The following is a 15,116-nucleotide window of genomic DNA, read 5'->3' on the forward strand; positions in this document are numbered from 1 at the left end:
TTTAAGTGTGAGAGGAATGTTCTTGATGCCAGGAACACCCGGGACAATCCTAGAAAGCCACATCTTTACTCTATCTCTGTTCCACCCCTCCCGCACAGCATTCTGGGACAATACAATATGTCATACCCCTTTTTCTCCTGTTCAAAGTTACTGTGCCTGCCCAGAGATGTGGTCATGGGGCTAATTTGAGCAGCCCTCCCCCTACATGGTCACTCTAAAGCAGTATTGGGGAAGCTCTTTTCCCACTGGCTCTGGTGCGTGTTTGTCTAGGGTTACAAAGGAAAGAGGCAGACCCAGGTGTTGGCTATATCTGCTTGTGACAGGACATCCATCTTTGAAGGTAATCAAGTTACTGGGCACAGCCGCTAGGTCATCCTGTCAAGAGAAGGACAATGCCTCCCCACAGCCAAGGCCCATTTCCCCTGTCCTAGGAGTAATTCATACCTCACTACAGGGAAGCCATCCAGCAGGTAAAAAATACAACTGCCACACTGCCTGGGAAAACACCATGGAGTGGTTAATATAGTTTTTTATATTTCAAAAAATAACTCCTGTTCTGGATTTTGTTTTAGAAACATAAAAAAAGTTAGAAAAATTTGATGACAATCCGGCATGATTAATGATGATGTCCATCAAAATTTGGTGCCGTCCGTTAAACTTTCCCAACACTGACTGCAGATATCTCTCAATTTTATGGCAGAGTAAAAGAAGGGTGCCGGACAAAGTCCTCCGTCACCCTCTCTGCCTTTTATCCGTCTGCCAAAACCTAAATCAGGTCTTAAGATATTTGTTTCTTTTGTTCATTCTTTATTATTGTTTATCTGATATTTTGCAAATTTAAAAACAAAAAAAAAAAAAAAAAACGCTGCACCTGGTGGTCATGCTGGTTTGCTTTTTATTAGGCACTTTGCACCATTGAAACTATGGTGAATCATGATGAACAAGGGGCATGCTAGTCACGTGTGGATGCATATGTGAAAAGTTTGCGTTATCGGCCAAAGTTTCTTATTTTGTTTGTTAAGATTATTATGATACACTTACTTCACAACAATGTTTCCTAAAACGTTGTGTTTCGCTTGCTGACTGTTGTTGTCCAAAATAATAACTGCAAAAGAAACAGAATGTTAGAAATGTACTATACAATGCTAAAACCTCATATGCATTGGCAACATCATTACCGATCATTGTGTGCTGTTTTTAACTTGACCTGCGTATAATGTATCCAGTGTGCGTCATTTGATCAGCTATTGACTCTGTAATTCATTTACTAACTTTCTTTTTAATCACTTCCATAGAATTCTGCCTCATAGAGCCCTCCCCAAAAGAACCAGCTTTATAACTCTGCCTCACAGAGCCCTTATCAAAACAATCAAAGCTTCACACAGCCCTCATCAAAACAACCAAAGCTTCTAACTTTGCGCCACAGTCCCCTCGTCAAAACAACCAAAGCTTCAGAACTCTACATCACATAGGCCTTATCAAAACAACCAAAGCTTCAGAACTCTGCATCACAGAGCCCCCATCAAAACAACCAAAGCTTCAAACTCTGCACCTCAGAGCTCTCATCAAAACAACCAAAGCTTCAAAACTCTGCACCACAAAGCCCTCATCAAAACAACCAAATCTTCAAAACTCTGCACTACAGAACCCTCATCAAAACAACCAAAGCCAAAACAGACGAAGCAGCATTAACAAAAGAAATATATCTGCCACTGAAACAAAAGAAAAATAACTGGTACTCTAATGGTTTTCTGACCTGTATGGCTTGTAAAAAACATCACTTCGAATGCTGTGTTTTGGTCTTCGAAACCTTACCACACTTAATCATCTAGACTTCTGCAATTGTTCCTGAAATTACCACCTTATTAGGAAGGGTTGCTGTGAGCCAAGAATTAGAAAACTAATAGTGCTTCCAGCCCAATGTTGCATGCTTTTGACCCAGGTAGTGTAAAGAAGATAGCAGGAATTATGGAGCCCAGCATGTACAAACTTATGGCCATTATAATCTAAAGGGGGCTACAGGAGAAAATCTTGATTCGTTTCACAAAAGGGTACACATGGGTACACTCGCCTTTGTGACAGCCTCCAAAGCGGGCACTAGTGAAACGACAAAATGTGTTTGCCCTGACCCAGAGGGCACTCCTTTAGAATCACCAACTGTACAGCAGTTAATATTTTTTCAGTAGACGAAAAATGCATCTCTGCCGAAGTGTACAAATGCGATTTATGGGCAATGGGAACTGTGTCCCCTTTATTAAAAGTCACATAATTGAATCCTATTGATCCCGGTACCATCCATATAACCAAATTGGAAGTATTTTCTCTAGTTCGCAAGTACTGAGTTGCAAGCAAATCAGGCTGCAAAGAGCGCAGTACAGCTGTGTGCTCCGGAAGCCAACTGGAAGACGAAAAGGATGGTTGTATCAACCCGTGTAGCGGTTTGATACGCGGAGCATAATCTGGAAAATAAATTCTGCCAAAATTCAAGAAACCCAGCTAAGACTGTAACTTCTTGAGGGTAGTCAGAGGTTGCAATTGAGCATCCCTCTCCCAAAAGTAGGGTGCCAACCCCCTACCCTCAAATTCAATTTGTAAACTAAAGTGGCGAAATGTGTGATAATGCGATCCACACGCTTAAGATTGGGATCCAGCTCAGAACACAGAATGAGGTCATGTGATGACTTTACGGAGCCAATGTGTGGCTTAAAAATCCATTCGAAATATCTAAGGTGGTTTTAAACTTCTTGCGGACAATATTATTCACTAACGCTGAACTATGTCTGTTCTGTACTGCAAAGATACAAACGTGACTATTCAAGTGTCTGTAGTCCAAAACAATACGATATGAAACGCCCAGTTTCAATATCAGAAAAAGAGGATTATTCATTGCTGAGACACTGGGCTCAATTGCACCCTAATATTCCAATTGAGTCCGAATGTCACTAATAGATGCTTTAGCATCAATTTTAATTGGATATTGTGGTTGGGGCTGGCTGTAAACCGTACCGGAATAACATGCAAAGGAGAATCCTTATCCCAACCTGCCTGATACTATATAAAGCAGGAGCACAGGTAAGAGCCCACTTTGAAGCATAAGCTTGTTTAGTCTTTTCAGGGACATACTGAGAAGAAGAGGGACACATTACATCCTCGCCCCTAGGGCAAGCGAGGACAAAAGGGGGCGGCCAATCAACCTCGGCCAGCAAAATGTCATGGAAAGAAGTCAAATTGTCCCAAAACATTACATTGACAGTGCTTATTACATCTCCTTCAATTTAAAGATCCACTTAATAAAGTCTATCGGGGGAGCTACACATATGTCTGCGGTTTCAACAGTTATAAAAGTGTCAGTTGCTTTCTCCTCCAGAAGCTGGTGGAGTGTCCGGCAAACTATGGTAACTTCCGCTGCGTTGTCGAGGAGAGTCACCGCCCAACTCCTACCCAGGAGGAGGGTTCTCACCGTCCGGGACATATTTTGCTGTCAAAGCGGCAACCTTTTTCTTCTGAAAAGGGGCTCGATATTGAGGTGGCTCCTCCCGTTTGACTTTCACGTCAAACTGCTGCTGCGGGGTCCACCTTTGTTGCGTGGAATCACCCTGTCTGTGATCCTGTCGCCCCCCTCAGCCAAATTGTTGATCCGACGATTCCTGAAGGGAACGAGAACGGGGATCAGGACCTGGAACCTCTCAGGTGTCTTAATTTTAGAGCGGTCACGTAAATCATATCTACATTCAGAAGCGTCAGGTGGTGGCAAACCAGCAGGAGACCTAGGCTTCCGTTGCTGTTTATTTTTGTCTCATGTCCTCTTCGGAAAGACAGGACGGCCCTTCATGTCAGGAGGGGGTTTACCATGAGATCGGGTAGATCATCGGACCCCAAATTATTGTATCCCAATTATGTGCAAACATCTGCAATAATAATTGGCAACTGACGTTCCCAGTCAATGTCTGCCACAGCTGCTAGGTGTTGCCGTACTTGTAAGCAAACTGCTTCACCCTTAATGTTAGCCAGAATCATATCTAAGACAATTGGAAAAATACCCACTAATTTCATCCCCAAATACAGGGCTGGACCAGCCCAGTGTTCATCTTGTACATGTTTTAGAATGCTTGAGAGAACGCTCATGGAGGGGGTGCCAAAACAATGTGTACACTGAGGCAAACACCGTCTTCCAGGTGTTGCAGTCTACCAGAGGGGGAATTCCCTCCCATCACAGACATCTCCGGTAACCAATGAGAGAGTATTGTGGACAAGCGCTACTCATGGGGTCTCGAGAATAAGAACCAGACCAAATGTTGGCGGTGCCATGTTGCAGGGATTCTGCGCAAACACAGTACTATACATGGGATTATGGGACCTTAGTATGTAGGGACTGAGTTATCCTACCGCCTTAGTAACCATAAGCCCGGGTCTAGCTATAGTGTCTCACTGGCCCTCCTACTCACTCACAGAGGAACAAGTGATTAGACACACCAGAACACAATACTCCAGACACTCTTCGGAATCGCGGTTGCAAGACATACCCTTTCGCCCACACTCGTACTTGTCCACAATAAGATCTGACAGACACAAACAAGTTTAAAATATTTAATTTAACTAACGTGCTATAGTATGCAGTATTCGTGCCACAATCAGCAGAAAATTGCATAACACAAATGCAGTCAGCATAGAAAGTAGTCCATAAATCATAAAACGAGCGGTCATGAGCTGACCCTGACATTGACAACGACCTGTTCAACAAATGGATGCTCTCCGTAGCAAATACTCTAACCCCAATAAATAAAGCCACTAACATAAAACGAAAATCAGCCCCCTGGTTTACCCCCAATTGAAAGCCATGAAAGGCCAGTGCAGACAAATAGAAAAACAATGGAGGAAACACTATGAGGTCGAGGATATGAAAAGCTTTAGAACAGCACTTAACGCCTATCACCTACAAATTAAAACTGAGAAGAAAAATCACTACACAAATCTCATCAGTTGAGCGGATGACAAACAAAAAGCTATCTTTAAAATAGTTAAATCCTTCACAAATCCGGCCAGCCTAGACTGTGAAATATCACCCTCGCAGGAACTGTGCGATGACATTGCAGTGTTCTTCGAAAACATAATTAAAGACCTAAAAAAAGATTTTCTCGACAGTCCACCACAGCACCCCATAGCCCAAGACACAGAAACTAAAGAAGAACTTAAGGATTTCAAAGAAATCAGTCTAGAACTATCCAGGAAAGCTATTCTATCTTGCAAATCAGGCTTCCCTTTCGACCCGTGCACGCCCAAGATTCTACATTCACTAGTGAACATAGTAAACCCGGTCATCAACCAAGTTATCAATACCACATTCAAACTTGCAAAAATCCCTGATCTCTGGAAAACGGCCGCTGTCAAACCCCTTCAAAAAAAGAAACTCTCGGATCCCACCACTCTTTCCAATTTGAGACCCATCTCCCTCCTCCCCTGCCTGAGTAAAATTGACGAGAAAATAGTTAATGCACAACTGAATGAGTTTCTGGAAAATACAAACATCCTACACCCCAAGCAATCTGGTTTCATACCGGGACATGCAACAGAGTCAGTGCTGCTCCATACTACAGACACCCTTAAGTTCGCTCTGGACCAGGGCAAGGAGGCAGTACTGATTCTGTTGGACCGCTCCGCGGCTTTCGATACTGTCTCCCATTACACCCTGTTAGATAGATTGAAGAACGTCGGAATAAACAGCAAAGCTCTCGCCTGGGTAACATAATTCTTGGATAAGAGAAACCAGATTGTTACACTCGGCAGATACAAATCTGAAGGAAAACTGCTTTCCTCGGGGGTCCCTAAGGGATCTTCCCTGAGCCCGACCCTCTTTAACCTGAACATGTCCCCATTTCTCTCGCTAATTGATTCCTTTAATATTGAAGCAATTGCTTACGCAGACGATACGCAATTGATCCTCACCCTAGATAAAACTCCACCGCAGCAGAAGAAAAATTCCACCTCTGCCTTACCGCGGTAATGAAGTGGATGGAATCAAATCATCCCAGATGCAATAGCGCAAAAACGGAAATCATGTTGTTCGGAAAATCCAACGCCTTCAAACCCACCCTATGGTGGCCCTATAATTCAGACCCCCCGCCCACCACAGTAGACACCGCAAAAACCTAGGTATTAAATTCGACCCCACACTTTCCTTTCATAAACAGGCACTTACTATTGCAGGCATGTGCTTTCAAACTATAAAAACCCTAAGAAATGTTTTTGTCCTTCTCTCTCTGCACGCTAGGAAGACCGTGGCAGTGGCTTTGGTCCTGTCACGCTTGACTACTGCAACAGTCTGTATGCAGGAACAAAGAAAACGGTGGTAAAAAGACTGCAAGTAGTCCAGAACTCTGCCGCAAGGCTGGTACTTGGGCTCCCCAAGCACTCTCCCTCAGCCGAAGTACTAAAGATTCTCCACTGGCTGCCAATCCACAAAAGGATCTTGTTCAAAGTCCTAACCATCACTTATAAAGCCATAAACGAAACGGGCCCACAAGACCTGAGAGGCAAAATTAGGCCCTACAAAACCACGAACCTTGCGGTCCACATCAGAAAATGTACTCACCATCCCCAACTTCAAAATGAAAACCCGGGGAGGCAAAACCTTGGCAGCGCTTGGTACAAAGGCCTGGAACACCCTGCCTACTCAACTAAGGCACACCCACAACAAACCCACTTTTAGGAAGCTTCTCAAAACTTGGATCTTTGATACTCCAGATCATCTAATACTGTCGCTAATATGATCCATTCCACCAACCTCATGCTGCTCCCCCTTTCCCTCCTCCTCCCCCTGTCATTCCTTCTCCTGATGTCCTAAAAGAGCCAAGGTGCTCCCTGGAGTGAACGTTGCGCTATACAAAACCCCTTTCATTCATTCATTCATTCATTCAATGACAGCGCAACCTAAACTCCGTCCCCTTGTATATATATTAGAAAATCTCTGGGCATTATCAGCAGACCCCGTACCGCAGTCGAAATATAGTAGACCTTCATCATAGGTGCTGTCATGCTCTTCTCCCTGGAAAGGTCCCACTCCATGTGTGTCCTACCTATCCATGTATTCCAATAAGACCAAAGTACATGTTCCCAAACAACAGCTGCATCTGCATGTTTTGTCTAGGTGCTAGGGCCTGACCAGAACAGAATAACAAGGGGCATTGTTGTTCAGCCTTGTTCACAATGTTCAGACTAACTCCCAAGAACCAGCAAAGTGTGAAAAGAGCTATAGGTTCTATGTAAAAGTTTCAGAATGGCACATGCAAAATAAACTCGTGTAGTAGCGTGTGCAAAGCAGCGGACAGTCTGCAGCGTGCTCATGCTAACATATGGAAGAAGACAATGTCTCCATGGGCCATGTGACACTAGTCCTCTTCCCTACCCCAGTCCCCGGCAAAGCAAGTGCCAATTGCTTCCTATCAGCAGCTCCTTGGGGCCACTGCCACACCTGGAGTGAGCCAGAGGGCAGGCACACCTCATGCTGTGACAGCCAGAGCAGTCCATTGTTATTCCGCCTCTCGCATTGCGGCAGCCTGACCTTAATGTGCATCAGGTCAGCCTTATTGTATGCATGCAAAGGCTTTAACTACAGTCTTTAATGTTGTGTCCTTGTTGTGGAGACTAAAACGGCGACCAAAGAACCAACCCACCAATGGGCCTCAACCACAGGCCCATCAGCTGGTGGCTGATTGCCCCCCTTGCAAAACCGAGGCAGGAGTATGGTTGTGCACACATTGACACCAGACTCACCGTGCATAGGAATACAAGTTAGCTCTCCCTGTCCTCTATGATACCTACAGTCAGATTAAGAGTAAGCCTGATTGTTGTCCTTCGCAGATAGGAGATTGCTTACCAGTTTAACGGTACTGCTAGCCGGCGTGTGGCCATTTCCTTTCTGCAAAGGCACTGACATGTTACACAAAAATGAATGCTTCTCTTACGGTACAAAACTAATACTCCTGTGAACTTAGAAGCGTGTGTTCAAATATTTTCATCACATTTCTTGCTGCCAGCCAGCACAAGGACATCCTAAAATGAGAAATTTAGAGGATGCCATCAAAATGTTTTTCCAAGAGATTGCTGATCTTTGGCATTTTGCCATTTACCTAAATTGCTATAGAAGAGCTGAGACAGGCATCCATTTATCAAAGCCACTTTCAGAAAATGATTAGGAAGGAAATCTGAGAGTGATTTTACAGTGTTCTCCATTTTGGCCTCAGTATCTATTTCAAAAATAGCTTGGGAAAGCATGCAGTGAGATTAATGATCATAGTGGGGGCTTTTGATAATGACGTTTGATGAGGGGACGTTATTCAATCCCAAACGATTTCTGGAATAATTTCCAATTCGTGTCAAGATTTGCAGACATGCGCTTCATTATCCCCATTCACTGTGTGGACTCATCTGTCTTATCAGAGAGTACAGTACACAAGGTTACAATGCTGAAAGCAGTCTTTATTATTTTTAGTTTAATTTAGTTTACATTTGGCATGAAATAAAAAGCTAACTTTGTGTGAAGATGAGTAGGTTCCATGGGTGCCCCGACCTTGAAACAGTGCTCTGGAAACATAATATCAATATTGTTAGCGTTGCAAAGCTATTAGTTTTGATGCTCACGCCAGAGCATCGACAAAAGCTAAAAAAAAATGCTTGGCACAGTTTAAAATGATTGAAAAATATTTATATATAGAATGTGTGGATGATATAAAGAACGAAATGTGTGCTGACACAGTGTAGCTTTCAAACTTAAAACAGATCCTCATGCATTACAGTGGTAGCAGAAGAGTCTCTGGACTCCAAAACAGCCGTGGGCAATAGGTTTATCCAGGTCTTGTTGGACCATGCTACTCGGAAAACCTGAGGTCCTACCTCTGAGGTCAATAACTGTGCCCATGATGGCCAGTGCATTGATGGAAATATTTACCCGGGTGGGTTTCCCATGAGGTTGTGTCGGGCAAGGGCACAAAATTCATGTTAGGATACATGAGTTAATGTGTGATGAGTGTAGGGTAATTTACAAGTTCTCCACACCATTCCACCCCTGACAAATGGGCTTGTTGAGAGATTCACCAAGATCCTCAAATGCATGATTATAGCCAGTCAGAGCCCTTGAGGCTTACGTGGGATGTCCTCTTAACATGCCTGTTGTTTACCTTCAGGGAAGTGTCTCAGAAGGGCTTAGGGTTCATTCCCTTTGAACTTCTGTTTGCCCACCTCGTAAGAGGGCCTCTCAGCCTTGTGAAGGAGGAGTGGAAGGAAACTCCCAAGTAGTAGTGAGCCATGTTGGTCCTTCCGTCTCAGATGAAGCGCTTTTGGAAAAAGGAAAAGTTAAAACTACAAGTGATGTAACTTACACTGCATCCTGTCTGGACGGGATACATGGAAAGAGTTCTACTATGGCCTAGATGGAATGCCCGGTTATAGGCACTAGCAAATCTAGTGCTCTTACTGTCACATTACAAATTGAAATCACAGCTGCTATAAGCAAGATCATGTCTGAAAAATTAAGGCTATAGGACAACTTGAGATATCTGTTGGATTGTAGCCTTGGCACCCAGATACTTTGCAAAGAGAAATGTAATAAGATTACATTGCTAAAGGGGAACCTCAGTTTCCCTTCCTTCCAGATAATCACATAGATATAGTGTGCTAGAACCCCCACTGCCAGTTAGTAGTTGCATTTTTACCTTTCCAGTTCAGTGGATAGGGGGTTCAATCTATAAATTAATTCCCCTTCACTGACTAAAAGTGGTTGCTTTGCAGGTTGTAGTGCACAAGCGCTTAATGACATGCAGCAGAAGCCTGGTATATTTGTTTTGTCTCCATGAATAATGTCATGAGGCACAGGGCAGATAGGCTAGAAAACGTAAGGAAAAGTCATAACTGGGAATAAAAAAGTGATTTTGAAGGAGGAAAGCAGAGAGCAGCATATCAGCAGAAAGGTGGTGCCATTTGCAGGGATCTCAATGCTAAAAGCTGGCTGCCACACATGAGTTTTGGGTGTTAAACAGTGATAAAGGCTGGCTGTGCACAAGTTGTGAGTATGGTAATTTTTGGCACAGGCCTCAAGACGGCTACTTAAAGGCTAGGTCCATAAGGGCTTTGAAAACAAAGATCAGTACCTTGTAAAGGGCTCTGTTTTAGCTGATAGCCCGTATCCTAATCATGGTACTTAAAGGTAGGAGGGGTTCTTGTGGCAAGGTGTAGGTCAAAATCCAATGAGACTAAATGGGAGGTCCATCAGGAAAGGGTTTCCTAAAGACAAGAGTGGATATCAGTGTTTTATGTGTGGCTTAATTGTACAAATGTTTCGATGGTGGAATCTAGGTGCTGGCGTACAAAATACATCTGCTGGGTTCATTGCCATTCATGAACTCAGGGGGCTACTGGTTCACTTAACTGTCAGCACCTGTAGGACTGCGAAGAATACCTCAGCTACTCAGGTAGAGAGATGTATGCCTGAGGGAAATGAAGCACTGCATATGTCTTATTTTAACTTTGCAATTTCTAAAGATAAAAAAAGGAAAAAATGCCATCATCACTGATATTTGTCTGGAAACAGGGCGGAGCAGAATTTTTTCCGTATCATTAAACTAGAACCCAACTTACTAATCACATTTTTTTAGAATCAGCTGTATAAACTTTAACACGTTATAAATTGTAAATGTAGTGAGTGATTGTATGCCACTGGTGTCATGAATATTTGCAATGGTGCAAATATTACAGTTCAGAAATAACTTATATTGACAAGAAAACTTCTTGGAGCTCAGATGTTGGTATGGGTGATTGGAGGAAGAACTCGCCTAACAAATCACGAGAATTGATGGTCATGAACCCTTTCCTTATCTTAAGTTCTGCATGGCAGTTTAGTCACTGTCTCATTCATTGAATGTTTACTTTCAGAGCACAGACGTTTGTCCTTCTTTCAAGGTAGACTTCTATAAATATTCGACTTGAGGTCCTTTCGTAGGGTCATAGTGTACAATTTTGGGGAGTCAAACTGATAACCTCAGTTCCATGAGTCACTTTTGAAAGTAATGCAGAGTTAGGAACTCCAAAGGTATGCCATATTCTTCCAGAAGTAGATGCACACAACAGTATCCCATTATATGAAGAAAATAAAGCATGTGCCGATGGGAGTGGCAATGAAATTTGAAAATAAAACGGGGGCTGGAAGCAATAATGTGAAATTCTGGAACTTGCTGCAGAGAAATTAGCTAAATACGAAGAAAAGGGCCCATTAGGATGTAGGGCTGATCGCCATCGCCATGCGGGCGGTCGTGATCCGCCCTACATTTTAGACCGCCCACCACCCATTTCCCCCCGCCATATTAGTATGGCGGGGGGAGTGCGGCGGATGGGAAAACCGTCTGTCGGTTTCATATGGTGGCGGTGTCTGCTAGACACCGCCATCCATATCAGGATGCAGGCGGGAGGGAGCCACGGAGAGGCATGCGTTTTTCTAGGTTGGGGGCCCGTTGCGGGCCCCCAGGATTTTGGGGGGATGAGGAGGACACATGGGGGGTACCATTTACCCCCCTACAAGTGCATGCACAACATGGCAGGCACTGCACGGTGCCTGCCACGTTGTGCATGCACATGCACAACATGCTTTTTTGGCAATGTTGAAAATGCAGGATGCGCCCACCAGTGTGGCGGGCGCATCCTAAAATCACCCACGGGACCCCCGCACATATGGCGGGCGGTCCCATTTCCCGGGGGTATGGCCCGCTATGCTAATGACCCCCAAAGCGTGAACATTTTCAGCTGTGCTTTGATCACAATTGAGCTTCAATCGCATTGGCGTGAGAAAACCATTTGGATACCCTCAATAAATATAAAATTTAGGGCCTCATTATGATGGTGGTCGGACTTTCATCTGACGCAATACTGTCGGAAACGGGACTGCCCGACTAGCTGTAGGCGGTCCCACCATTGGTATTAGGATGCAACTACCTTCAAGGCAGTCGCAATGTATACCATTTGCATCACGACACGTGCTGCAGGCTGCAGCACACGCCGTAATACAAAAACACATTCAAACATTCCTGTACTATGTGGCAGGCAAAATGCGGTGCCTGCCACATGGTGCAGGGATGTTTGTGGGGCACCTATGGCGGAGGTCCAGGGGAAATGGGGGGGCCCGCTATGAGCCCCCAAGTCACTTTCTGCCTGCCTTTTCATGGCAGGTTAACCTCCATGAAATGGCTGGCAGAAACTGACATTGTAATCGCTACGGCGGTGCCCGAGTAGGCACTGCCACCATTGTAGCTATTACAGTCTGTCCAACGAATTCCTTGAGCCCATCGGATTAGTGTCAGACAGTCTCTCCACCCTACAACCATACGCCCGCCATCTTAATGCGTCAGGCGGTCTAGCATGGTCCTGATGGTGGTGAGACCGTCACCGACGGCCTGATGTGGCGGGCCCACTGCCATTGTAAAGAGGCCCTAAGTAACTTTAATGCCAGTCTAGATTATATGTTTGCTGTAATATTTATCTGTATGACATAAGCTCTTCCCCTCAGCTAAAAATCACATCCAATGCTTGAGTACATACCATTGTAACCTGGCACAGGTTTTCCTGTTTGACCTGGTGGAGGTGTTGTAGAATTTCCTAAACCAATGCAGGAGGCCGAAATTGGTGATCCAGTCTCTGAGAAGAAACAGATGAGAATTTTTACAATAACCTCTTCTAATTTGAGAAACAGACAAATAATTTAATTTGGATTATGTGTGATCATGCATAGCATACACAAATATTTAAAGTAGAAAACAAGCATAAAGAAACACAAATTAAGTAGATCATTTGCATTTGAAAAATATGCAATGGTTCATAAATGAAGCCAAATAACATTACAGTTTATATGTAGGCTTTAGTCAGCAATAGCATTAAGACAATATATTGGCATCTGAATTTAAAGAATTGTCACAAAAATAAATAGATTAAAAAAATCAGTTCACTGGGATCAAATTACCAGACGTAGCGCATTCATAACGTCATTGCAGTACATCATGCACATACACCTTCACAGTCAATTGGCTATTGCTTTTTCTATATTTTTGATATCTTCTACCTACTTTCATTCTCATGGAAAAAGTGGATAAACTACAGACTCTCTCCGATACAGAACAACATACTGGCTTTCATTACAATTGTCATCATTTTCTCAGTTTTTTGTGTTGTTATTTTTTATTAGGTGTCACTAGATAAAGAATATGACAGTAAAATAATGGTACATCCGCAAATCATGTTACATAAGGTTGGTTGAAACATGGCAGATACATCTGTATGCTGATGGGGAGCGTTAGATGGGGGCAATGGGGGTGGGAGGGAGAGAGGGGAGAGGGTGAGAGGTAGTAGGATTTATACAGATAGGAACATCTTCAACATTAACAATGTAACAACTCGGAGCATTCGATAAATGGTGGTGTTCGTCTGGAGACAGCAGGCTTCATAAATGGTGTCTAGGGAGTATCCTCCGATGGGATCTGTGCTATGACAGCAGTGGTGAATGCGTTAGGTGGAAAGAAGGGGAAGGTCTCGTGTTGGCATGGGTTGTCAAGTGGAGGGGGACAGGAAAGAAGGGCACAGAAGGGGAGGTGGGTAGGAACAGTCCCTTATCTGTCCCGGTGAGAGAGGCATTGTGAATGTCGAGTGGTGGTGGTAGGCTTTGAGGTGAGGGGAGAACTATACAGTGTAACAAGGGGAATGTTTACGTAGATGGATGTGAACGCAAGTTTAGTGCACTGCTAAAAGTGCGGAATAAGCTGTATTCCCAAGCGGAGAATTAGTGCATCAGATTTTGGGTATGTGATGCTGGTGATCTGCATTGGGTAGGGGAAGGAGGTAGAAGGTGCCTGCCTACGCATCCAGGTACAGATTAGGGAGTCGCCGGGTAAGGGAGGAGGGGGTTGGAGGACAGTGGAGAAGGGGAGAGGAGTGGGGGATGAGGCAGAAGAGGGGGGAGGTAGGAAGGAGGTGAAGAAAAGAAGGAGAGGGAAGAAATAAAGGAAGGGGAAAAGGTAAGAGAAGGGGTGTATAATGAAATGAATTATCAGTGGAGAGTAAGGAGAGGAACGTAGGGTGGGGGAACTGGTCATATCGTTAGTAGTTGGGTTTTTGGACTAGTGGCTCAGTGTGGGATGGATAAGGCAGTAGGGCATTAGTATGTGGGCTCTCGGAGAAAGGGGGCCCACATCTGTATTAATACCTTCTTCTTCCGGTGCTTTAGGGCATAAATAATGCATTCGTGGGACGCTATTTGTATCATTGCCACCATCCAGTCCTTTTGTGAGGAGGGGTTGGTCGACCTCCATTGCTGAAGGATACAGAGCTTGGCTGTGGATAACACTATGTGGAAGAGGCTGGCTATGTCCAGAGTATCTCAGATGTCATGCAAGAGGATAACTGGAGGTGTGATGGGGAGACGAAGGAGGGATTGTCTCTCCAAGGGTGTTCCGTATGTGGGACCAGAAAGGTTGAATAGAGAGCCATTTGCGAAGTATATGGCGAAAGTCGCAGTGGGTGTCTGGCACCTCCAACATCTGGAGTGTGGCAGTAGGTCAGCCTTTTGCAATTTCGCAGGGGTCCAATACCAATCGTAATGGGATTTAAAGAGGCAATCTTTTAGCCGAGCCTTGCGAGTTCCCTTATTAAAGCCTACTACGATTTCCATCCACTCCTCTTCCTTGACTGTGAATTGTAATCGTGCCTGCCATTTGGTAAAGAGGCTGTGCAGGAGAGGTTGCGAGAACAGGTGGTTTGTCAGAGTTCCATACAGTCCCGACATCACTCCTTTGTCTCTGCCCCATATCGACAGATATTCCACTATCAGAGAGGACGGCATAGACCAAGGTCGGGGATCAAGGAATCCTCTCAGACAGTGTTGTAGCTGCGAAGGCAGCCCACATTCCTCTTGAAGTTGAGCGAAAGGCATTAAGTTGCTGTTTAATATCACCTGGTCCAGGGACCAGATGTGCAGACTTTCCATATGGGCCAGTAAAGTTTCTGTTTGCTTATTCGGATACTGTTATGGCCTCAGATAGGTGCCTTGCAGTGTAGGCAATGGTTTATGCCCAGAAGGCGGTGCGCAC

At 44.4% G+C, this 15,116-nt stretch overlaps 1 protein-coding gene across 2 annotated transcripts in view; it reads right to left on the bottom strand.

Moving 5' to 3' along the window:
- Positions 1–15,116, bottom strand: part of ACSS3 (acyl-CoA synthetase short chain family member 3) — a 1,350,383-nt gene that overhangs the window by 317,651 nt on the left and 1,017,616 nt on the right. For both annotated transcript variants that reach the window (XM_078674232.1, XM_078674231.1), the window contains 2 exons: positions 12,580–12,675; positions 1,042–1,105 (listed from right to left, as the gene is read on the bottom strand). In XM_078674232.1, coding sequence (XP_078530358.1) covers positions 1,042–1,105; positions 12,580–12,675 — 160 coding nt within the window. The remainder of the gene's footprint in view (positions 1–1,041; positions 1,106–12,579; positions 12,676–15,116) is intronic.

This window comes from Lissotriton helveticus, chromosome 1_1, assembly GCF_964261635.1.
Source record: "Lissotriton helveticus chromosome 1_1, aLisHel1.1, whole genome shotgun sequence".
Lineage (NCBI taxonomy): Eukaryota > Metazoa > Chordata > Amphibia > Caudata > Salamandridae > Lissotriton > Lissotriton helveticus.